General features: G+C 41.4%; 1 protein-coding gene across 1 annotated transcript in view; it reads left to right on the top strand.

Moving 5' to 3' along the window:
- Nucleotides 1-3,253: 3,253 nt before the first annotated feature.
- SLCO1A2 (solute carrier organic anion transporter family member 1A2) overlaps nucleotides 3,254-25,592 on the top strand; it is a gene marked incomplete at both ends in the record, with an annotated part of 30,618 nt that continues 8,279 nt past the window's right edge. Inside the window, 11 exons of the mRNA XM_083366565.1 lie at nucleotides 3,254-3,289; nucleotides 8,324-8,437; nucleotides 13,458-13,599; nucleotides 14,318-14,450; nucleotides 17,209-17,318; nucleotides 17,511-17,657; nucleotides 18,625-18,723; nucleotides 20,078-20,311; nucleotides 22,528-22,692; nucleotides 22,836-23,031; nucleotides 25,077-25,242. Of these exons, the coding sequence (XP_083222691.1) occupies nucleotides 3,254-3,289; nucleotides 8,324-8,437; nucleotides 13,458-13,599; nucleotides 14,318-14,450; nucleotides 17,209-17,318; nucleotides 17,511-17,657; nucleotides 18,625-18,723; nucleotides 20,078-20,311; nucleotides 22,528-22,692; nucleotides 22,836-23,031; nucleotides 25,077-25,242 (1,542 nt within the window). The remainder of the gene's footprint in view (nucleotides 3,290-8,323; nucleotides 8,438-13,457; nucleotides 13,600-14,317; nucleotides 14,451-17,208; nucleotides 17,319-17,510; nucleotides 17,658-18,624; nucleotides 18,724-20,077; nucleotides 20,312-22,527; nucleotides 22,693-22,835; nucleotides 23,032-25,076; nucleotides 25,243-25,592) is intronic.

Here is a 25,592-nt window from a genome sequence, read left to right as displayed (position 1 = left end):
CAGGTCTAGAGTATTTCTTGGCTAGAGGGCTGCAAATCTAACTCTGGATAAATGGATTCCCAATGAAGGATGGTATTCCCAGAAAACCTATGGACAGGAAATAGCCTTCCATTCCAAACAATCTGGATTTCAAATTCAGATCAGCGGTACCTGCGAGCTGGGCCTCTGCATATATCTGTGCCATCTTGTACTCTGTTAGTTGTTGATGCACAAAAGGACAAACATCAAGGACAACAGGAGGCGACATGGGCACCATTTCTACCTCCCAAGCCTATACAAAGCAATTTGGAGATGACCCGTGACTTTGCTCACTTCAGCACACCTTGAAGACGCCATGGAGAATGGCATGGACTAGTTCTTTTTTGCTCTCTAGCTGGCCACAGGAAGATGCAAAAAAGGCCATCCAGGCAGCTGGGCAACTCTAAATCCCGAAGCAACAAAAATATCTTCACTCCCCATGCAAGGCAAGCCATGATAGTTACTGGTTCTTCCCCCTGTAGCCTACATTTTCGGTATATGACAGGGGTAGGCAACCTCGGCTCTTTTATGACTCATGGACTTCAACTCCCAGAATTCCTCAGTCAGCATGGCTGACTCAGGAATTCTGGGAGTTGAAGTCCATGAGTCATAAAAGAGCCGAGGTTGCCTACCCCTGGTATATGAGAACATTTGCTTAATAATTGGGAAGGAGGAGCTTGAGAGGTTGCTATGAGGGGAGGCTTCTGGGCTGCTGATTTGCCATTCTTCTTTTAAAGCCTATCGTGAGAACAAAATGTTAACATGCCTACATTTTTGCAACCAGCTGCTTTCCTAATAGTTACAATTACTAATGTGGTGCCAGGAAGGGAAGGATACATTAGAAACCAACCGATAGACAGACATTAAAGATTTGGATGTGGAAATTCTGCGGAACAAGGATTCAGGAGAAAGTAAAAGCTGTCTTGAAGTGCATAAGATACAACAGCATTTAAACAGAAATAAAGTAACTTTATTCCCCCCCCCCCGCTGCTGCCACCTCCAGCCATTGATTGGATAGGTCTGGAGCTGCTTGCAAGCTGCTTGAGCGCCCTCTAGTCCCTGGACCAGGCAAATGAAAGGAAATGTAATACATAACTATTTCAGTGCCTCTTGCGCATTTTGGCTGGATGCTGTGGGAACTGTAATCTAAAAGGTGCTGGGTTAATCTACTGAAAGGGTTTGTCTTTCACGGAGGAAAACAAATAGCACCAGAATTTGCAGAGACAAGGCTGATCACACCCTCTTCGATAAAAACAGAGGCTGCCAGTTCCGATTCTTGCCACAATGGCGTCAAATGACCTTGGTGGAGCAGTGGGCTAATGCCTTCTTAAGTAACACCAGCTGCCTGCAATTAGTGCAGGTTCTCATCCCACCAGGCTCAAGGTTGACTCAGCCTTCCATCCTTCCGAGGTAGGTAAAATGAGGACCCAGATTGTTGGGGGCAATAAGCTGACTTTGTAATAATGCCGCTTGGGGAGGGGGCGAAAGCCCTAATAAGCAGGCATATACATAGAATGAAGGCTATTGCTAAGCACATTGGTTTGTGCTTAAATTGTAAGCCGCCCTGAGTCTTCGGAGAAGGGCGGGATATAAATGGGATTAAAAAAAAATGAAAGGAAATGTAGTACATAACTATTTCAGTGCCTCTTGCGCATTTTGGCTGGATGCTGTGGGAGCTATAATCTGAAAGGTGCCGGGTTAATCTACTGAAAGGGTTTGTCTTTCACGGAGGAAAACAAATAGCACCAGAATTTGCAGAGACAAGGCTGATCATGCCCTCTTCGATAAAAACAGAGGCTGCCGGTTCCGATTCTTGCCGCAATGGTGTCAAATATTCTGTGCGGATTTCCTTTCCCCCTGGATCTTGAGCACTTGATCTTTGGAAAGACCCTTTAATCTTTCTAGGATTTTACTATCCTTGTGGGGAATAGATATTTATCTATTTACCATCTTTTTATCTATTTCCTGCCTTCATTCTTATTATAAAGAGCTCAAGCCAGTGAACATATCCAACACAACATCCTCCTCCTATTTCCCCCAGAACAACAACCGTGTGAGGTGGGCTGGGCTGAGAAAGAGGGTCTGGCCCAAAGTTCACCCAGCCAACTTTCATGCCTAAAACAGGGCTAGAACTCGCAGTCTCTTGGTGATTGGCTCAAAGTCACCCAATCAGTTTTCATGCCAAAGGCGGGACTAGAATTCACAGTCTCCTGATGATTGGCCCAAGATTGCCCAACCAGCTTTCGTGGCTAAGGTGGGACATCCCCCCCCCAAAAAAAAGAGATTCCAAAATATTACTCTTTGGTGTTTCTTATGTCTTTGAATCAAGGGGAAGTGCTATAAAACTCCAAAAGGAAGATGAGAGCTGATATTGGCAATTGTTTTGGCCTCTAATGAATCAGCTGCTATTTCTTTATCTGGTAGATTAAAAATAAAAAAAAGTGCAACGAGTTCTAGCAACAAATAACTCTAACAAAGAACAAAGTCACCGAACAGCCAGTTCTAAAGACCTGTCATGCCCCACTTTTCAAAGATCTATTGCATTTTTAAGTTGCTCACATTTTATTCTAAATGAATAATTAGATTGAAAGGCACATCCTGTAGATGTCGACTGAATGTGCAAGTAAAGATTGTAATCTTACATCCATAGCACCCTAGCTGATGAGAGCTGATTTTGGAAGCTTAGTAGCTTTGAGCACCTGTGAAATTCCAGGTTATAGGCTAGATTGGGAAGTTGGACAAACATTTCCGAAGGGAGAAAACTGGGAAGCCATTTCCATATTATTGCCAAGAAAACTACCTAGATGCATACATGAAATCACCGGGAAACAAGTCCAGCTTAATGGAGAACTTTTACCTGTAATGTAGTTAGGGATGCATCCTAAGAGACCGCATACAACTGGGATCTGTATCTCAAAATCCCCTATGAGCAACACATATTTTTCAGAGTCTTTTCTTTTGCTCTTAGTGAACAGGAGAGTAACTCTTCAGGGGTTAATGGCAATGTTCTTGCCAGACATGAAGGTAATAAAAGACCTGGTGGATTAAAATTGTTTGGGGATTAGAGATTCAGTCCTTAACAGAGAAGGAGGAGAAGAAGAAAGAGAAGAAGGAGGAGAAGGAGGAGAAGGAAAAGAGGAGGAGAAAGAGAAGACGGAGGAGGAGAAGGTGAAGGAGAAAGCAGCACAAATATTACATACTGTATAATCTACATATAATCTAATTTTGGTCCAAAATGGAAACTGACATCAAGACAAATGACAACATCAAGGTGGGTGATATTCCAGCTAATTGACTAAGCCCAGTTTGTTGTGTGAATGTGCCAAAAGGACATTCCAGCACAGTTATGCAGTATGTCTGTGTCTTAGATCCGTTTGTTATTCAGGTTATTCTTTTGGCTCAAGTCAAAGACCTACTGTAGAGCAAAACAAGGGTTTCATAGACTTCTAACAAAAATGTACTTTCCAAGGCTGTTCTCTTCGCTCTCGTTTTCCTTACTGCTGAAAAGTTTTTGTTCAATACGCCAGTCCTGCTTTTTTTCCAGAAGAAATTCCCAAAGTGTATAAAATTTGGGAAACAGAGCCTCTGATTTGCCTCGAACAGAATCTCCAAGGTATGATGGCTACGATAGAGGTAGGTCCGTCGTATTCAAGGGAGGAAAGAGGGAAGAAGGCCTTCTAATTATTTTGAGGGGAGTAAATCCATCCGGTAAAAATATTAAAAATGAATACTTACTCAGGCATTTTGAAGGAGGAAGAGAAATGCCGTTTATCAAGCATAAAGCCAGAAACTGAAGTTAGTTTAATTTAAAAAAAAAAAGAATCAAAAAGTTAATACGCTTGGTCTTAGGGTAACTTGCAGGCAGGGAAATACATGCTGTCAAATCCCAGATTACAGCATATTCGTTTTTTTCCATGGGCTTTCTTTGAATGAATGGGCCAAGTATTTAAAACAATACTACTGTAGGCTGCCACAATTTCACAAGCAGAAATTGTGGGGGGAGGAGGAACCTGCTACTGTTTAATAAATGTGCTATGATGTGTTTTCAAATTGCTTAGTGGACAAGGAAGATTTATGTACAAATGGGCATGGATTCAATTGCAGCTCTGGTGAATTAGATGATGTCCAATTTGAGGAGAATTCTATAAATCTTCCTCTGTATGATTTTTGCCAGGATTGTTTTTATTCAGCAGTGGTGGGAATTAACTGCTTGATTTTTTTCCTGTTTTTACGCTGCCCTGAGCCTGGATAAATCCTAAATAAATACATACCTTGATTCACTGATTTGATGCACGGATTTGTGCATTGTATCCTTTCTTTCATTCAAGAAGTGTTCGTAGCAATCTCTCTTCTTATTTTCTGCTGCAACAGCTGTCCTGGGAGGTAGGCTGGGCTGAGAAAACAAGTCCAAAGGGAATTCCGTGGGGTGGTGGACTTGAACCCAGGTTCAAGCAGTGAAGGAGTGGGAGAAGGAGGAAGGCAGAGCACACACTGCTGGACAATGTCATTGACAAACAGAGATGGGGGATAGATTCGTTTTTCCAGTGTTATGATCCAGCTGCAGCCTTTGAGGTTTTCTCCGTAGGAGTAAATGGTTACTGCTTGTATATTAGAAAGAAAGAAGAAGTTGCTACTCCAGATGGGACCATTTACCTAGTCTTTTGCCAATAAACGTACCCATTCAATCCCACTTCTTTCTTTGCCTGATTTGCACTGTTATAACTCTGATCGTGCCCAAAGGTATCGAGTATTTGAATTAAGTTCATACAAGGAGGATCTACAACAAAATTTTGCAGTGCAGGATATGTCCAGGATATCCTATTTTACTCTGACTTACTGTTTTCGGTTGATTTGCACTTTAAGAGATTTTATTTATTTATTTATTTATTTTTGGGACTTATATGCCGCCCTATCTCCCGAAGGACTCAGGGCGGCTAACAACAATACAAAAAATAAAAAAAGAATTAAATAACAGCCCCAAAATAAATTAACTACACAGTTAAAAATTAAAACTTATTTAAAAACCCATCTCCAGGATACTGTCACCTTAATGTGATTATTGAGTTTAGCCCTTGGCTTGCAACCATTTGTTTAGTGACTGAAGTTACAATGTCACTGAAAAAAAAGTGGCTTAAGAGCAGTCCTCACATTTATGACGATTGCAGCATCTCCACAGTCAACGTGATCAAAATTTGGGCATAGGCAACCAGCAGATATTTACAACAGTCACAGTGTCCCGGGGTCATGCGATAGCTATTTGCGACCTTCCCAGCTGGCTTCAGAAAAGAGAAGTCAATGGGGGAGGCTGGACTTGCTTAACAACCGTGTGATTCACTTAAGAGCCGCAGTGATTCCGTTAACAATTGTGGCCAAAACAAAAAACGGTCGCAGAATTGCGCACAACCCACTTTGTAATCACTTTGCTTAGCACTGTAAATCTTGGCCCCCAGCTGCAAACATAAGTTAAGCTATTTGGGATCACTCTGATCCCCAACAATTGGAGAGTGGGATTTCCACATATTTCCCCATCCACATATTAACCAGGCCTAACCTTACTTAGTTTCCAATATTCCAATTTATTGCCACCTGCTGAGTCATTCTTTCTATAGGTACAGTTTAGTCCTTCACTTATTACGGTTTGTTTCGTGGCCTTCGAAGTTACAGTGGCACTGAAAAAGGTGAACTTACGATTGCTTTTCACCCTTACGACCGTTGCAGCCTCCCCCTCGGTCACATGTTCAAAATTCAGATGCTTGGCAACTGACTCATATGTTTGAGGGTTGCAGTGTTTGGGGATCAGGTGATCACCTTTTGCAACCTCCTGACAAGCAAAGTCCATGGGGAAGCCAGGTTTCCTTAAGCTTGTAAAATGGGGCACAACTCACTTAAGAACTGTCTCACTTAGCAACAGAAATTGTGGGCCTACTTGTGATTGTGAGTGGAGGACTACTTAAGAACTTGGAGAAGAATGATTGAAGGATGTGCTAATCCTCAAAAAGCGTAACTTCCTGACTCCATATTACTTGTGTTCCTTTCCACTAGATGCAGGGGTAGGCAACCTTGGCTCTTCTATGACTTGTGGACTTCAATTCCCAGAATTCCTGAGCCAGCTATGCTGGGAGTTGAAGTCCACAAGTCATAAAAGAGCCAAGGTTGCCTACCCCTGCACTATAGCGAGATTAGAAAACGCTTCCCTTCCACAAGATTGGACTGGATTTTATGGCACATAGTAAGGCTGGGTCAGGTGTTGTGTAGAACTTCCATGATTCCTGATCTCTTGGTCATAGCCTTGTGCCTTAGCAATTAGGAGTTGTTTTTTGTACAAAAGAAATGGAGAGTAATTCCTTTGTGCCTATCGCTAAGGACCTTTCATCATCCAGAAAGGTTGTGTCCGACCCATCGCGACCCCATGGACAACGTTCCTCCAGGCCTTCCTGTCCTCTACCATCTTCTGGAGTCCATTTAAGCTCATGCCTACTGCTTCAGTGACTCCATCCAGCCACCACATTCTCTGTTGTCCCCTTCCTCTCTTGCCCTCAACCTTTCCCAGCATTAGGCTCTTCTCCAGTGAGTCCTTCCTTCTCATTAGGTGGCCAAAGTATTTGAGTTTTAGCTTCAGGATCTGGCCTTCTAAAGAGCACTCAGGGCTGATCTCCTCTAGGACTGACCGGTTTGAATGCCTTGCAGTCCAAGGGACTCGCAGGAGTCTTCTCCAGCACCATAGTTCAAAGGCCTCAATTCTTTGGCGCTCAGCCTTTCTTATGGTCCATCTTTCACTGCCATACATTGCAACTGGGAAGACCATAGCCTTGACTATACGCACTTTTGTTGGCAGGGTGATGTCTCTGCTTTTTAGTGTGCTGTCTAGATTTGCCATGGCTTTCCTCCCCAGGAGCAAGCGTCTTTTAATTTCTTGGCTGCAGTCCCTGTCTGCGCTGATCTTGGAGCCCAGGAAAATAAAATCTGTCACTACCTCCATTTCTTCCCCATCCATTTGCCAGGAATTGAGAGGGCCAGATGCCATGATCTTCGTTTTCTTAATGTTGAGTTTCAAGCCCACTTTTGCACTCTCCTTCTTCACCCGCATCCAGAAAGGTACTGATCACTTTTTACCTCTTCCTGTATGGAATACAGCACAGTGGATGGATGGAAAAATCAGAAGAGCTGAAAAGGACGGGAGTATCTAATTTCCTTTACAATATAGATCACTCAAAGAAGTAGTGCAAAACTGGAATACGTGGAGAGACCTGGCCCATAGACTCACCAAGAGTTAGACACGACTCATCATCATCATGATCAGATTATAGATCATAGAATAACAGGGTTGGAAGGGACCTTGGAGGTCTTCTAGTCCAACCACCTGCTCGAGTAGGAGACCCCATATCATTCCAGACAAATGACTGTCCAATCTCTTCTTGAAAACTTCCAGTGATGGAGCACTTACACCTTCTGGGGGCAAGCTGTTCCGCTGGTTAATTGCAGTCACTGTCAGGAAATGTCACCCTAGGTTTCTTCTCTCCTCAATTACTTTCCACCTATTACATCTTGTCCTGCACTTAGGCGGTTTGTGGTTGAGGGTATAATCACATATGTAATCTTTAGAACTGCTAAGTTTCTAGTCAGAGCTTTTCAGATGAACACATTGGTCTAGCATTGTTAAAAAGGATGCCTTCGATTAAACATGCGCTGTTTTGTATTTCAGTACTCATCTGATGCTTCAGCATTCTATTTTATTTTATGTTATCTCACTCTTTTATCTTTCATTTCATTTGATCTGCCTCTGTTTTATCTCATCTTACTTCACCTTATGTTATTTTATTGTATTTTTTGCTGCTGACACCTATTGGTTTTTTTTTTATATGACCAATTGCCTAATCAATAAAGCTATACTGCACTATATTGGAGTAGGAAGAAATGTTGCAGATCTGTTACAGATTGTATCTAACGTTAAAGTTTGGTTTCCAAGGACCATGTAGAGCTTGGGTCAGGACCTAAAATTCGATAAATAAAATTACTATCCCTGTTTGCATTTATAATGGGGCTTAAATCAAGACTTTCTCCATATTTCAGACTTTTCAAAAGGGCTTAAGATCTAGTTCTATCTCTTTTCTGATACTTAGAGTCAACAGTTTCAGTAGAAATTTCATGTACAAAAATGGAAAATTAATACCTGTATCTTAACACTTCCATTTGCTTCTAGTGGTCTCTTCAGCTTAGCTCCCCCAAATATCTACATCTCTCTCTCTAGTTTTGAAAGCTTGTTTGATCATGACATCCATGTTTGTTTCTCTCTCCCTTCTTCAAGACGGTCAGCAAGGCTGAGGCAAATAGCCACAAAGAGGACATCGTAGCTGGTCCGAAAAGTGACATGAAGGGCCGTAAGAAGTTACTGTCTGCCTGTTCCCTGTCCAAACTGAAGGTATCAGGATCTGACAATTCCCATCTTACAATTTATAAGTCAGTATAAAACGTATTTGATGTACATGCTTGTACATAGATTGCTTGGGGAAATCCAACTGGCAATATATGTTATTCTGTAGGATCATTCATTCATAACTTTAAAACCCAACTGGAGGGAATGTGAGAACCTTCCATCGTGGAGTGAATTGCATCCACAGAGTGGATTTACAAACACGTTAACTGGGGATTAGATGATTTGTTCTTCAGAGTAGTTCGGTGCCTTTGGGGATGTGGCCAACAGGTAAAGAAATAATATGGTTTATTATCCCATGTGAGGTAAATGTCGTAACGGTGGACTCTTACCCTAAGTTTAGGCTTAGTACTTTGAACCCAGATGTAAAATTGGAAGAGAGTGTTTCAGAGTACGTTGAGTCTAATCTGTTGATTCTCTCAAATTCTTTTACCGCCAGTTGAAATTGAAAAGTGAAGGGTTGAAAGAGGCAGTTGCTTTATGCATTAAATAAGGTCAGGGTTTGTGAACTAACAGGTTTTTGCTAGTGCCAATGGACTTTAAACTGGACCTTTATTCTGGAAGCTATGTTAATATATACCTGAATTAAGCAGCCAGCTGAGGGATTCTGGGAGTTGAAGACCACACATCTTAAAGTTGGCAAGGTTGAGAAACATTAGGCAACCTTGGCTCTTTTATGACTCGTGGACTTCAAGTCCATGCTGGCTCAGGAATTCTGGGAATTGAAGTCCACGAGTCATAAAAGAGCCAAGGTTGCCTACCCCTGGTCTAGACCCATACAGCAGAGAGGAGACCCCAGCCGCAGAGTAGATAATACCACTAATGAAATGGTTAATAGTAATTACAGACTGCAGAGTTGTAATCAGATTTTTTTTCTTTCTCAGTTCGGTCTGAGACTAACTTTAGGAAGCTATGAGTATAAAACATGGAAGAGTGAATATAAATGCTCTTTAGAAAAACAAAAACAAAACCAGGCTGTTTTGGAAAATAATAACACAATGAAGAAACAAATTTTAGGAATAAACTGTCCTGGATTGTGCTGAGTTTATAGTTTCTTGTCCTACAAATAAACACACACAAACACACACACACACACACACACACACACACACACACACACACACTGAATTCTATACATGTCCATTCAGGACCAGGTTAGATTAATGTCAGTGGGATCCCTACAGAGAAAGGGGATCGAATTTGGGAGAACGTTTGTCCTAGATGCAGTGAAAGATGTATTATTTGCTTATTTTGATTTATATGGCTGCCCATCTTGACGAGGCGATTCTAGGCAGTGAACATGGTTAGAAACATCAAGACAACAATTAAAAGGAGAAAGAGAGAAGCATAACAAAAGCAAAAACATGAGAACAAAAGGGCAAACAAGGCTAACCCATTGACAATAAATGAATAATACTTTGTAGGCTTGACTAACCTCCTGATTCCTTGCCTGGAAGAATCTGAACATCTGTTAAAATATATACAATGTTGGTTTTATGCCAAAAGTTCCACGTGAAAAGTTAAATTGACACTTTCAGACTCTCAGATTTGCAAGATTTGTTTAATGTAGCCTTAAAATAAAGCAGAATTGGTTCACCTAGTCATATTTCCCGTCTGGCCCACCTGGTAAGGCTGACGTCAATCTTGCAAGTGTGGAAGTAGAATTCACCCGCCATCTCTTCCTAGCCTCTTTTGCCCCACCACTAAACAGCTCCAGGCTGTGTTGTCTCTTATCTAATCGTTCCCTTAGGCAGCCTCTCTTTGTGGGGTCTCCCAAGGTCTTTCCCACATACCATTACAGAAAAGGTGTAATGTTGAAAGAGATGGAGTTCAGGGTATGGAAATCTTTGCACATGTGTCTATGGCAAGAAAATATTATTTCTATTGGCTCAACGTTTGGCCTATCCAAAAAGTTCCATTTTCAAAATTGTCAAGAATTTTGGTGTGCCAGACTGCCACTCTAACTCTCGGGGGAGAAGAGAAGAATATCCTACTAATTTTGCAGGTGGTTTCCATAGTCTGCAAATCGAACAAATGAGATTAAAGCTAAGCTGTCTTAAATTACCCTGGCCTTTTAGAGATTGAATCTGATACCTTTGCAACAGATAGAGCCAGGCCTGTTCTTACAGTTACATAAGGGAGCAGGAATACCACTTGGAAAAGCCAGAAAAAGGGAGCAATTGCATACATACACTTGTCAAGAAAGGAAACTGGGCCACTGTAGGGGAAAAAGACATCAGTGCCAATACACATGTATGCAAATAAAGTAGAAATATTCTTAAGCCATTGTTTGCCTCCTGAATAACACCCCCTTGGCCAACTTCACACAATATAAAGTTAACTGTAAACACCAGCAAGATTCATTAGCTTGGTGTGCTTTGTCCAAATAGAATCCAAGCCAAAAAGGTAAATTAATATCTCTTTATTTATGCCTAAGCAAGAGGAGGCATCTCACTCAAAGAGAAAGCAAGTTAGAAAATCATTTTACATACATTTCAAACATACTGGATATGGAACGTGTTCTTTCATTGGTTAACATCATTTGACTCATTGCTGATGTTATCCATGTAACATGTAACATTTTATAGCATCCCATAATATTCTTAGCATGATCTTGTTAATGCTCATTGTTATATTCAGGAAGTGAATTTGTGAGTTACTAAAGTTCAAAAACTAATCAAGGAGAGAACCAACCTAGAACTAAGGAGAAATTTCCTGACAGAACAATTAATCAGCCTAAATGTTGGAGGTGTGGTGGTGAAGATGCAACGTATTTTCATATATGGTGGACCTGTAAAAAGGTTAAAGCTTTCTGGATCAAAATTTGGTGGAATATGCAGAAGATATTTAAGAGAAGGATAAAGTTTTGTCTGCAATTGTTCTTACTGGGTATTATTACTGACACTACTGTTGTGGACACTAAGTTGATGTTGAATTTAATTATGGCAGCCAGACTTTTAGTAGGGCAATATTGGAAGAAGGAAGAACTGCCGACTATAGAAGAATGGACTCTAAAAGTTTCTAACCTGGCGGAAATGGCAAAGATCTCAGCGTATTTGAAAGACCATTCGCAACAGAGATATATTGTGGAGTGGAAAAAATGGATTGATTACATCCAGAATAAATATGGGACTAAAAAGTTTCATTTAGCATTTGAATAAGTATTGATGTGATATTTATATTGCTTGTAGTCATTTTACAAGAGTTAAAGTGCGATAGACTTAATAACTTATTGTCGTTAGCATATGGTAGATTATGATTGTTTTTACTTTTATACCTTGTATTTAGCTCTGGGAAGTCGGGGAGGGGGGAGGGGGAGGGAGGGAGGGTTGGGTTGGGTTGGGAAGGGGGGAGGGGGTTGGGAGGGGTTTTGTTTTGGTAAAGATAAAATGTATTGAAAAACTTTTCAATAAAAAAGAACAATTAATCAGTGGAACAACTTGTCTCCAAATGTTGTGGGTATAGGGTTTCCTGCCTGAGCAGGAGTTTGGTCTAGATGACCTCCTAGGACCTATCCAACTCTATTATTCTGTTAAAACTATGTATGATCCTTGTCCTTGACAGGTTTGACCCAGTCCTTCTGAGACTATATTCCTCATGAAGAACTTTGCTTTGTTGCTTCAGGGAATTAGAAACATTAATCGAAGAAACTCGTAGATACTGAAAACATTATTCAAAGATCCCACACCTCCAGGGCTGCATCTTTCTTTTAGATATCCGTGCTAAGTTGCCCATCCAAGTTTTAGCACTTTTTGAGGAAAACAGAAGTCAGGAGGCTCCTCTTGCTTCTGGGGGATGAAATGCTATAATTCATGGGTGTCAAACTCAATTGCATCATGTGACATATCATGACATATCACGATGTTTTTTGTCTTTGCGGAGCCGGGGTGGGTGTGGCCTGTGCGTTGACGCATACGGCCCGTTGGCCGCCAGTTTTGACACCCCTGCTATAATTCAGCTTTTCTTAAGGAGCTCAGGGCCAGAGCATGGATGGGATTGTTCCTCATTTAAGGTTCACAACAACTTTGTGAAAGAGTGCCTGGCCTGCTTTGTTTCTGCTTGGAGGCCATAGCATCATATGGCTGGAAGGGACCTTGGAAGTCCTCTAATCTAATCCCCTGCCCAAGGCAGGAGACCTTACACCAGGAGGCACGCTAGCTAAGGAATTCTGGGAGTTGAAGTCCACAAGTCATAAAAGGACCAAGTTTGAAGACCCCTGCCTTATACCATCCTTGACAAATGTCCAATCTTTTCTTGAAAACCTCCAGCAATGGAACACCTACAACTATGGGAGTCAAGCTGTCCAACTGATTAATTGTTCTTACTATCAGAAAATTTCTCCTTACTTCTAGGTTGGATCACTTCTTGATAAGTTTCTATCCCTTACTTCTTGTTCTGCCCTCAGATGCTTTGGAGGATAGGTTGACCCCTTCTTCTCTATGAAAGCCCCTCAAGCACTGGAAGACCTTTGGACTTCTTGCTTGAGAAAGATAAAAATGAAGTTTAGATGTTAGGATTTGATAATTAGATTTGTTATGCTTATAGAAATATTGTGTATTTTTATTGCCACCATTAGATATGTATGCTGTATATTCTTTTATGTTTATGCTTAAACTCAGAGTAAGAGGCTATTTTGTTATATAAATAATTCTAATGTTATTTTTATTGTCTAATTGATCCATTTTATATTGTTTTTGTTTTTGTACTTTTGTTTAATATAGAGTAAGAGGCTACTTTATTATTTATTTGTGCTGTTAATTTTTTTCTTTTTTTCTCCCTTTTCATGCCCTTTACCCCCTAATTTTCTTTTTTTCTGTTATTTTGTATTTTATCTCTCCTTGAAACTTCATAAAGTTGATTTTTTTTTAAAAAAAGAGATAGTTCCCAGCTCAAATCCATTGAGTGGGAAACAGAACTTTATTTTTGTCTCAACCCCATATTTTACCCTCTACGTGCCAGTGAATTTGATGCCTTTAATTCCCTATTGATTGTCCTCGTTTCCTTCTAGATATTTTTGATAATGTTATATTTAGCCTATCTGACCAAGACTATGACTGGGGCGTACGTAAACAGCATGCTGACTCAGATCGAAAGGCGTTTCAACATCCCTGCCTATCTGGTTGGAATTATCAATGGAGCCTTCGAAATGGGTAGGCACATAGATGAACCCGTCGAATGGTTTGTAACAGATAATGTCAGGGAATTGCGCAGCAGCTGTTCAAATGAAGTCAGACAAGCTGACACACACTTGGTAGTTTTATATAAATAAATATGTTTATCCTTTATATTTACTTTGTAGTGTGATATAAATAAATGTGTTTGTCATTTATATTTAGTTTGTAGTTTGATATAAATAAATATGTTTATCCTTTATATTTAGTTTGTAGTTTGATATAAATAAATATGTTTATCATTTATATTTATTGTAGTTTGATATAAATAAATATGTTTATCATTTGTATTTATAGCAGACAAGATAGTCAGGTGCACAGGAACATCATGAGGTAAAACTCAACCAGCACACCGAGCACACAGAAGAAAAAGTCGGGAGGGAAACGGAAACTCCCCCTTTACCCCCAGAGCAACCAATCATAGCACAGATTGCCTCATGCAGGAGCCAGCCTTCTCCAACCAATCAACAACAACCGTGTATTCTTGGCCCAGTGTACAATTTTACTGTTCCAGCTTCTAGATTTAGTATCCTAACAAATAAGTACATTTATTTAAATTTTACGTGGCATTTAATATTGGTTATACCAAACATCGGCATGATAAGCCTATTCTAATAGAAGATTATTAGAAAGGAAGAATGAAAACTTAGGAAGGAAGGAATTCCTTTTTCGCACTGAGCCTTGTTGATTTCTACAGGGGATCTGCTGGTGATCGTCTTTGTGAGTTACTTGGGAGCAAAACTTCACAGGCCACGCATGATTGGGCTTGGGTGTGCAGCCATGGGCTTGGGCTGTGTTTTCATAGCCCTGCCTCATTTTCTAATGGGGAGGTAAGTTCCTAATCTTATCAAATTCTCATGTGGCTAGTCCTCAACTTACCACCCCAGTTGGAAACAGAATTTTCATTGCTAACAAGGTGGTTGTTGAGGGACCCCTGCCTGATTTTATGGCCTTTTTCCCCCCATGGTTGTTAAGTGAATCCCTGCAGTGGTTAAGTGAATCACAGGGTCATTAAGTAAACCCAGCTTCCCCCATTGACTTGGTTGGGAAGGTCACATGACCCTGGGAGGCTGCAACCATTGTAAATCCAATGTGACAATGACAAAATGTACATTGTGTCGCCACAGCACCAAATGTAGCCTTCCATACTTGCATCCTGATGTATGTCAGCTGTGTGGTTTGTGTCACATCATTGAAATGCATGGTTTCTCTTCTCCCCCTCCTTCTCCCACATCCCCAAAACTGATGACCCTCAGTCATTCTTGTTTTGGATTGCTAATTTTAATAGTAGTAGTAGTAGTAGTAGTAGTAGTAGTAGTAATGGAGTTGGAAGGAACTTTGGAGGTCATCTAGTCCAACCCCTTGCTCAGCAGAAAACCCTATACCATTTCAGACAAATGGCTGTCCAGTCTCTTCTTAAAAACTTCCAGTGTTGGAGCATTCACCACTTCTGGAGGCAGGTTGTTCCACTGGTTAATTGTTCTAACTGTCAGGAAATTTCTCCTTAGTTCTAGGTTGTTTCTCTCTTTGATTAGTTTCCATCCATTACTTCTTGTCCTACCTTCAGGTGCTTTGGAGAATAGCTTGACACCGTCTTCTTTGTGGCAGCCCCTGAGATATTGGAACGCTGCTATCATGTCCCCCCTCACCCTTCTCTTCATTAAACTAGACAGACCCAATTCCAGCAACTGTTCTTTATATGTTTTAGCCTCCAGTCCCCTATTCATCTTCATTGCTCTTCTCTGTACTATTTCTAGAGTCTCAACATCTTTTTTACATCGTGGTGACCAAAACTGGGTGCAATATTCCAAGGGTGGCCTTACCAAGGCATTGTAAAGTGGTATTAACACTTCATGTGTTCTTGATTCTAGCCCTCTGTTAATGCAGACTAGCACTGGGTTGGCTTTTTTGGCAGCTGCAGCACACTGCTGGCTCATATTTAAGTGATTATACACTAGGACTCCGAGATCCCTCTCACAGTTACTACTATCGAGCAAAGTACCATTTATACTATACCTGTGCATTTGGGGGGTTTTGCCTAAATGTAGAACCTTTTTTCACCATTGAATTTCATTTTGTTAGGTAGCACCCAATGTTCAAGTCTGTCAAGATCCTTCTGTATCTCAAGCCTACTTTCTGGGGCGTTGGCTATTCCTCCCAGCTTGGTGTTGTCTGCAAATTTGTCTGGCATGATCTGTTTTTCACAAACTCACGTTGGCTTTTGGTAATGACTTTGTTTGCCTCTAGTTGTTCGCTGATTCATTGCTTGACTATCTTTTCCATAATCTTCCCAGGAATTGAGGTCAGGCTGATAGTCTGTAGTTTCCTGGATCCCTTTTTCCCCCTGTTTTGAAGATGGGAACTACATCAGCTCTTTTCCAGTCCTCTGGTAGTTCCCCAGTGCTCCAGGAAGTTTGAAAGATATAGTTCATTGGTTCTGAGATCACGTCTGCCTGTTCCTTCAGGACCTTGGGGTGTAGTCTATCTGGTCCTGGTGATTTGAACTTGTCTAGGGTGGACAGGTACTCACAATTTTCTTGTGTATCTTGTGCTTCTAAGCTGTGTTTTACAGTACTGTTTTTGATAGGTTGGACTGTTCTTTCCCTTTGTGTAAAAACGGATGCAAAAAGCAAGTAGTTCTGCATTCTCCCTGTTGCTTGTCACCATCTTGCCACTTTCCCCCATTAATAGACCAATCATTTCCTTAACTTTTTTCTTGTTTTATACATGTTGAAAGAAGCTTTTTTTGTTATTTTTTACTTTTGTCGCAAGCCTTTGTTCATTTTGAGCCTTAGCTTTCCTCACTTCATCTTTGCAGGATCGGGCTATTTGCTGATATTCTGCCTTAGTTATGTGCCCCTCTTTCCACTTTTTATACTTGTCCTTTTTATTTTTCAGTTTATCAAATAGTTCTTTATGCAGCCATGCTGGTTTCTTTTGAGAACTGTTATTTTTCTTCTTTGTTGGTATTGTGCTAAACTGGGCTTTTATAATCTCACTTTTCAAAATTTCCCAAGCTTCTTCAGTTGTTTTCCCCTTGAGGATTCTCATCCATGGAATCCTTCCCAAGGTCTCTCTAAGTTTATTGAAATTTGCTCTCTTAAAATCCAAGGCTCTAGTCTGACTATGTTCTATTGCTTGTGCATTTTGTAAACATGGATTTGGAGGAATAAATAATTCAGTAAATATTTCACCTTTGAGAGGATCAGAAAGCCAATCCAAGCAGTAAGTACCAATATTTCCTTTTATAGACAGATTCACATTCATTCCCCCAAAGGCATCCAGTGCAAGTCATGATGATATAATATCATGATGTGCAAAAGATGCAAAATAATGTATTTTGAGTTCTTCATATTTGTTCTCTGTGGTTATCCATGCTCCCTTAAGAAATGTTAGTCACTTGCAGGGCTACTGTTAAAATCAATCTTCACGGATTGTGAATATGTTCCACCGAATTCTGTTTAATAGATGAATGAACAAGTGACATTGTGAATGTATCTACTAAAGCTTGCCCATGGGCTCCCCTACTCACATGGAAAGAATGAACACACCTTAGTGTTATTTTATACCATTTATTTTGATTCACAGGTATCAGTATGAAAACTCTGCTTCCTCTTCTGAAAATGCTTCTTCAAGTATGGCAGTTTGCCTTGCAAATCAAAGTGACATATTCAAACCTGACCCGTTAACTTCAAAAGGTAAAGTTCCCCTTTGGGTCCATTTAGCTCCCTCTGCATTATTTATCCATGGGCATTCACACATAATTTTCCTTGCTGATACACACCTATTTCCTTACTGACCAATGAAAAGCATCAGCAGTTTTACCTCTATGAACATCCTTCTCATGGAGTTCTTGGTTTATTGTTTCTGCTTATCCTTGCCCTTTTTAGAATGTGAGAATCAAGAGGGATCTTTGATGTGGGTGTCTGTACTGATAGGAAACATCATACGAGGAATAGGTGAAACTCCCATCGCACCTTTAGGCATCTCCTATCTAGAAGATTTTGCAAGACCAGAAAATTCTCCATTCTACATAGGTAAGCCTGCAAAAGCCCAAATGTCATCTTTTAAAAAGCCTTTTTTTAAAGGCTTTTCTAACCCAGGAGGAAGACATGTGTACTGCTGAATCACAACTCGCGGCAGTCTCAGCCAACAAAGGATGCTGTGATTTTCCTTTTAGTTACATCAGAAGTAATACATTTCCAGTGCAATCACAGTGCTCAGAGGGAAATACAATTTATTTTATACAGGTAGTCCTTGAGTTATGACGGCAGTTGGAACTGGAATTTCCATTGTTAAGTGATGCAGTCATAAAGTGTGATGTCACATTACTACATCACTTATCGACAACGATCCCAATTGCCAATGTTAAGCAATAATCGTGGTTTCATTAAGCAGGACCTCATGTGATTCCTGAATTTGACTTCCTGCCGCTCCCAATAAGCAAAGACAATGGGGAAGCTGGAAGAAAATCGTAAGTCCTGGTCATGGTTTGACTTTCCTTAGGTGGCTCACAGGTAGGTGGGTGGTGGATGAGTGCTACAGAGTACAGATGGATGGGAGTTGTTGCTGTGGCATTGCCTGACTGTGGATGGTTGCATGGCTAGGTGTCAGCTGTTTGCCACATACCCGGATCATTATCATGTGACCATGAGGATGCGGCAATGGCCATAACTTCAAGTACCAGTCAGCAGTCAATTTTTTTCAACACTGCTGTAACTTTATACAGTCACTAAATGAATGGATGTAACTGAAGGACTACCTGCAATTAAATTAATGTATTTCCAGAATCCAGTATCTTATATATAATCCAATCAGTACTAACCCAGTTAAATATCTACCGCTCCTTCAAGCAGCACACAATTACCTGAGTGCCTGTAGAATCTAGATACTTTGTTAGAACATGGAAAAATGTGTTCTGACATTGCAATGTCAGCTCGGCTGCTTGTGGACATATATGGATTTAACTCTTTTAACATGTTTGAATCTTTTCTACTCCTTTAGGCTGTCTACAAATAGCAACCGTCTTGGGTCCTTTACTTGGTTTAATGATTGGCTCCTATTGTGCCAAGTTGTACGTGGATATTGGATTCATAAACCTGGGTAAGACAATTGGCCAACAAAATCTGTAAGCTTTAATCCCTGGAAAAACAATTCCGTGCATGTCATTCTGAATTTTCTATTTTTGGAGTTTGGGCGTCTTAATACCAGTTGTTACAGTGACTATTTTCACTTTGCTTTGTCATGAATGGAAATGTAGTGGCCTGATTATTAAGGTCAACATGAATCATCATGGATCCATCACTGACCTTGCACAGTGACATCATGACACTGAAAATGGGTGATTTTGATCTTCCAGGTTGGCTTTCCTGATATTTTGAACCCCAAACTTAATTCTTTCCATGTTGGCTAGAAATGATAAGAGTTGATGTTCCCCCTAAACATTCTGGAGAGCAGCAGGTTATCACACTGGTATATGGAAATGCTACATAACTACATATTTTGTGTGTCTGTCTTTCTGTCTGTCTATCTTTATCTATCTATCTATCTATCTATCTATCTATCTATCTATCTATCTATCTATCTATCTATCTATCTATCTATCTATCTCTCTATCTATCTATCTCTATCAATCTATATCTGTTTATCTATCTATCTATCTATCTATCTGTCTGTCTGTCAGTCTGTCTGTCTGTCTGTCTATCTATCTATCTATCTATCTATCTATCTATCTATCTATCTATCTATCTATTTATCCTCCATCTATCCATTCACTCTTCTCTTTCTCTCTCTCCCTCTCTCCTTCCCTCCCTCCTTCTCTCTCTCTCTCTCCCTCCCTCTCTCTCTCTCCCCCCATCTCTCTCATAGTACAGAGCCATTGCAGGAGGGAATCAGTATTAACCTATGGCAGCAAAAATCAGTAGCACTTTTTCTGACCAATTTTTGTTAAACGGCATAATTTCTTTGCAAGCTGCCGTTTATTTCATCTGAAGCCATGTTAAGGTTAACCAAGTTAAGTATGGGAAACATAAAGCCAAGTTTCTCATTCTTAGCAACTTCCAGATGTAGGGACATGAACTCCTACAACTTCCCAACCAGTTTGGCCTTTGCTGAGAATTCTGGGAGCTGAGGTTCACACAACTAGAAGTTTCCCAGCGTGGTGCTATCTTCTCCATATTCCACCAGGGGCCACTTTCCCCCACAATGCAGCTGGGAAAGGATGAAGCCTTTCCTCAGTCTAATACATTTGCAGAGAAACTGTGATCACAAAAATGACTTAAAAGAGAGAAAGAAAGTGGAATGCATGTTTACAAAGTGGGAGCTCTGTGCCGAAGATAAAAATTAATAAAGAATGAAGACATTCTCTCTCTGTTTTCCCTGCCTTCCCTCTCTTTATAAATGCACCCACCCAGCCTCTAAGCCTAATGAATGATTCTTAATCTTCCTTTCTCACCAGAGGAGGTGACCATAAACCTCACGGATGCCCGTTGGGTCGGTGCTTGGTGGCTGGGAGTTCTAGTATGTGCCTTTGTGAATTTCCTTGTTGCAATCCCTTTCTGCTTCTTGCCCAAGACTCTGATAAAAGAAGGGGAAGAAAACAACATCGAAGTAACAGCCAGGAGAAACACAACCCTCTTGCAAGCAGAAAACACAGGCCAGGCAAAAATAAAATTGCGTGAACTTTACAAGGGTGAGCAAAACACAAAACAAAAGCCAAAACACATTATCCTTAAAATCCCAGACAATAACAAATATACAACCGTGGACCAAGTTTCTTGTTTAAAAAAAAAACCTGAAGATGATGGGCTTTTCTTGACTGAAACTCTTTAAATCATTTAATAATAAGTTAAATTTGCCAAGACTTCTATAGCTGGAAGAATTCCAGTCATGGTTTAGGGCAGCGGTAGGCAACCTTGGCTCTTTTATGACTCATGGACTTCAACTCCCAGAATTCCTGAGCCAGCTATGCTGGCTCAGGAATTCTGGGAGTTGAAGTCCATGAGTCATAAAAGAGCCAAGGTTGCCTACCCCTGGTTTAGGGTATGTTGATGAAGATTCTCAGTTGTCCACGTAGAATTGTCTGGAAGTTGAGTCCAGGCAATTGGATTTTTTTTCTTACTGATTCAGAATGTTTCACTGCTTGAATAAGCAGCAAAACGTTTTGAACCAACAAGAAAAAAAAATCCAGTTGCCAGGACTCAACTACCAGCCATGGTTACGGTAGTTACCTTCAGTGCTAGATAGCTGGTGTGTTTCTGAGACATTTATCGGAAGCCACTCCTAGCCTACGAAACGGTCTCCCAGGTAGAAAAGCTGTCAGTCCAGGAAAAAAAGTGGCTTTTTTTTTTTACTTCTCCAGATGAGATGACTTGAAGAGAACCAGCTCTACTTTTAGGCTTCGTGCCTCATTTTTTTCTTTAAAGGTGTTTTATCATGGGTTGATTGTTTCTGTTGCTAGTCAAGCCATTTTGAGAAGCAGCCTGAACATCTGTTATCAAGCACAGGTAGAGCCAGTCCATGGGGCAGCTTTGAGGAGAACTGACTCTCTTCCAGTTCACCTTGCAGTTCCCATCTTCCTTCTCCCACCCCGGTTACTATTCGGACGGATCCATTGTCAAAATGGGGGTCTGCTTGGAGACTTGGTGTGTACAGGGAGAGCATAGCATTAGGAAGCTGGACTCTTGCAGTAACCAAAGCAGAGTGGTCTTGCAGAACAGTGTCCAGTGACCATGAGGAGGAGATGCATGTTCACACCAATCTAAAGAAGTCAGTGGGTTTGATCCCAACCCCTAGGTCCTCAAAATATGACCACAATGGAGACTGTCCATTAAGGTTGTAACTAATGATGGTTCTAAAGTGGGTCATCACATATAACCAGGCCCAATTTTATGACTTTTTTTGCAGCCGTTGTTAAGCAGATGTCAGTGGCGTAGCGTGGGGGGTGCAGGGGGGGCCGGCCGCACCGGGCGCAACATCTGGGGGGGCGCGCTCGCACTGAGCTGCTCAGGGAGCCCCAAAGGCTGCACAGAGTTGGCTTGGCTCCGCTCTCGAGCTGCTCTTTCTTGCAAAGCGAAATGAGTCCGGCAGGTGAGATGGGCGGCCACATAAACTGAATAAAATAAATAGAAGCGCCCAACTCTCCGCCCAGGCTCAGGCCAACCGCAAGCGCCCCGCAGGCGCCCCGGCAGGCTTGGCCGAGCGAAGACGGACCCGCCGGCCGGCCTAGCTTCGTGCGCATGCGTGGCTTTATTTAGCGGGGCTCACGTGCAAGCTTGAATGCAGCAGCTCTTGCAGGTCGGAGCCCCGCCCAGCCGCCCTCGAGAGGGACCCAGAAGCATCCCTCATTGCGCGCGACTCTTCTTGGAAAGTCTACGCCGCTGCGGGGCGCGTCTTTTCGGCGGTGCCGTGACGTCACCGCCCGCCCGCCCCTCTATTTCCGCTTCCGGTTGCCTTGCCCCAGGTGCTGACAACCCACGCTACGCCACTGGCAGATGTTGTGGTCATACAGCAATTGCCACAGTCATTAAGTGCTGCAGTCATTAAAGGAACCCATTGTTTGCTATGGGATGTTTTCACCAAAAACTGGAAGTAAAGATTGTAAATTGTAATCATGTGACCAAAAGATGCTGCAAATGGCTGTAAATGCGGGCTGGTTGCCAAGCACCCAAAATGCAGTCATGTGACCATGGGGGGAACCAGCCTTTGGACCTTCAGAACTGGGCTGTAAGTACCTTTTCGGGGAGTCTGTTGTAACTTCGAGCAGTTGTGAGCGATTGCTTTAACCACTAGACCAAATTGATCCCTATGTGCACAAGGCAGAGAAAGTGTAGGTCCTCCAAGCAAAACTTCCATTGGAACCAAAGACTGCAAAGCAGCTGAGATCCTTTTCTTTGGTTTGGTTTCCAGATTTTGTTCCCTACCTGAAGAGTCTGCTTCACAATCAGGTTTACATGCTTTTCCTTTGTATTACTGTACTTCAATTCAGTGCTTGGATCGGGATGATTACTTTTATGCCCAAATACTTGGAGCAACAGTATGGAATCTCTGCATCAGACGCCATTTTCTACATAGGTAAACTGAACATATGTACATGAGAATGCAGGTGGCTGAGTATGAGTGTGGTTGAGTATGAGTGTAAAAACACAGGCATCAACAGAAATGGTGAGAAGATCTTGAGGTATCAAAAACCTGATTTCCACTGTCTCTTATTCTAGGTGTATACAATTTACCAATCATATGTGCTGGGTATTTTTTTGGAGGCCTGATGATGAAGAAGTTCAAGATAAACATATATCAAGCTGCCCACATAGCGTTTTGGAGTTCCTTAATTGAATATCTCATCTATTATTCTGCTTTTGCTATGAACTGCAAGAACTCTTCTGTGGCTGGTTTAAGTGTCTCTTATGAAGGGTATGTACCTGATCCAGCCCTTATTCCAGGTTGCTTCGTCGTAGAAATAGTTATCTGGATTTGGAGTTATCTGTCAATAATAATTTGTTTCGTTCATGAATTTGAAAGGCACAAGGTGTGTCTCCTTCAAGGACTAGGGTGATATGATAGCAGTGTTCCAGCATGTAAGGGGCTGCCACAAAGAAGAGGGGGTCAACCTATTTTCCAAAACACCTGAAGGCAGGACAAGAAGCAATAAGGAACAGTTGCTGGAATCGGGTATGTCCAGTTTAATAAAGAGAAGGACTAGGGTGGACATGATAGCAGTCTTCCAATATCTCAGGGGTTGCCACAAAGAAGAGGGAGTCAAGCTATTCTCCAAAGCGCCTGAAGGCAGGACAAGAAGCAATGGATGGAAACTAATCAAGGAGAGAAGAAACTTAGAACTAAGGAGAAATTTCCTGACAGTGAGAACAATTAATCAGTGGAATGGCTTGCCTCCAGAAGTTGTGGGTGCTCCAACACTGGAGATTTTTAAGAAGAGACTAGACAACCATTTGTCTGAAATGGTATAGGGTTTCCTGCCTGAGCAGAGGTTGAATTGGAAGACCTCAATGGTCCCTTCCAACTGTTATTCTATTATTCATTTATTCAGTCTGCCAGGTTTTGGCATGGAAATGAAGATGAAGAAGGCCATCACAAAGAAAGTGTCTATGCCAAAAGATCTACAAGATAGAAGAGACTATTTGTAGCTCAGGGTTGAACTATGGTGTCCTTGGTGCTATCTGAGCTTGGTGGTTTTCTTGCAGATGTTTCATTGCCAAAATAGGTAACATCATCAGTGCTGGAAAGGAGTGGGCTTTGCTTCCTTCTAGCATTGATACTGTTATCTAGTTGGGTAATGAAACCTTTCCCAAAAAAGCACACCCCCTTCTGAGAGCACCAAGGACCTCACAGAACTGCAAGAGTGTGTCCCTAATTTGATTGACTGATTATATTTGCCATCACGTTAGGTTGGATCTTCATCCTAATCTTGTATCTTCATTCACTTCCCCAAAGCCTCTATTTTGTACCTGATTCCTATCATAACCTTTGGCATTCTATCAAATACACTGAAGCTCCGTTAATTTTCAAGTTTCCCCTAGGTGTGGCTTAATTAGGGTGAACATATATAGGCTGCAAAACTCTAGATGACCATTAGAGGGTAAGAAAGCAATTACAAATTCATCTAGTTCTTTACCGCCATCTAGTGGCCAGATTAATTTTAAAGGCCCAGATTGCTCACCCAAGGCTTAACTTCTAGGAATAAGAGAATTTAGACCTATTTTTGAGGAGACATCTAGCTGGCAGCTTTGCATTAATCCTGCCCCAAATGCACAAACACAGAATAGAAAGAGCGGCCTCTTATTATTGGTTTACTCTGCTCTGTTTTTCCCACTCGTTATTTGGAAAGAGAGAAACTCTTTACTAGCTAATCTGACTTGTGTCATTCCCAGCTACAATGCTTTTTAGCAGAAATTGATGGGACGTCTACTTAAGTGTTCCTCGTGACATCTCCTATTAAATACATGGAAAGGATTTTATGAGGTGCTATGGTTATCTCCAAACTTTTCCCAGTATTTGAAGACTTCTGCTTGTCTAGTACAGTACACACTTAGTGAAAGAGCTTCTTATTCTTATAGGTTTATTTGTTTATTCTTTGTTTAAGCTGCTTTGTTGCTTGAAAGAAGTTATTGCAAATTGTGTCCAAGCCAACTCATCAAATTGGTCTGATTTGACGTTCTAAGTCAAGCAGTCAATGTGAATTGTTAAACGTAATCCATTCAGTTGAATTTCCCTATTCAAGATGAAAGATAATGTTCCACAAAGTGGGTCATCCAATCTGATATGAGCACTGGATTTGCTTAATCAATTCATATTATAATTCTCTAAATCTCCATCGAACAGATGTGATGCGGTGACGCTGGCGCCGAGCAAAGCCACCGAGCTCCTCGTTTCCAAGAGTTTTTTTTCCCCTTCCGTTCTATTGCCTGTGTGTTTTGTTCAACTTGGTGTATGTTTTTCAGGATAGATCAGCTGTCCTACACAGATGCATACTTGTATGCTGACTGCAACCGTCACTGCAATTGCTCTACAAAGATGTGGGACCCTGTTTGCGGAGAGAACGGAATTACATATGTTTCATCTTGTCTCGCTGGATGTGGCATAGCCAACGGAACTGGGAAAAACACAGTAAGGCATACCACAGATTTCAAGCAGCCTCAACCAACACAAATGGCTGTAGCTTGGCCGCAATCCCCTTGCTTTGGATACAGTAGGCAAGGTGTTTGATGCAGTTCCTGTAGACCAGGGATGTCCAAACTTGGCAACTTTAAGACTTGTGGACTTCAATTCCCAGAATTCCCCAGCCAGTCATGCTGGCTGGGGAATTCTGGGAACTGAAGTCCACAAGTCTTAAAGATGTCAAAGTTGGACACCCCTGCTGTAGACTCTAGCAAGAGCTTGGGTGGACAGCCTTTAGAATATTCTTAACATTCCCTGGTGCAAAGGTCCAGCGAACAGCAGTAACAGAAGACCCTCAG

This window comes from Vipera ursinii (genome assembly GCF_947247035.1).
Source record: "Vipera ursinii genome assembly, chromosome: 6".
In the NCBI taxonomy this organism is placed as follows: domain Eukaryota; kingdom Metazoa; phylum Chordata; class Lepidosauria; order Squamata; family Viperidae; genus Vipera; species Vipera ursinii.
The sequence above is the reverse complement of the archived record's forward strand: the minus strand, read 5'-3'. Positions and strand labels throughout refer to the sequence as shown.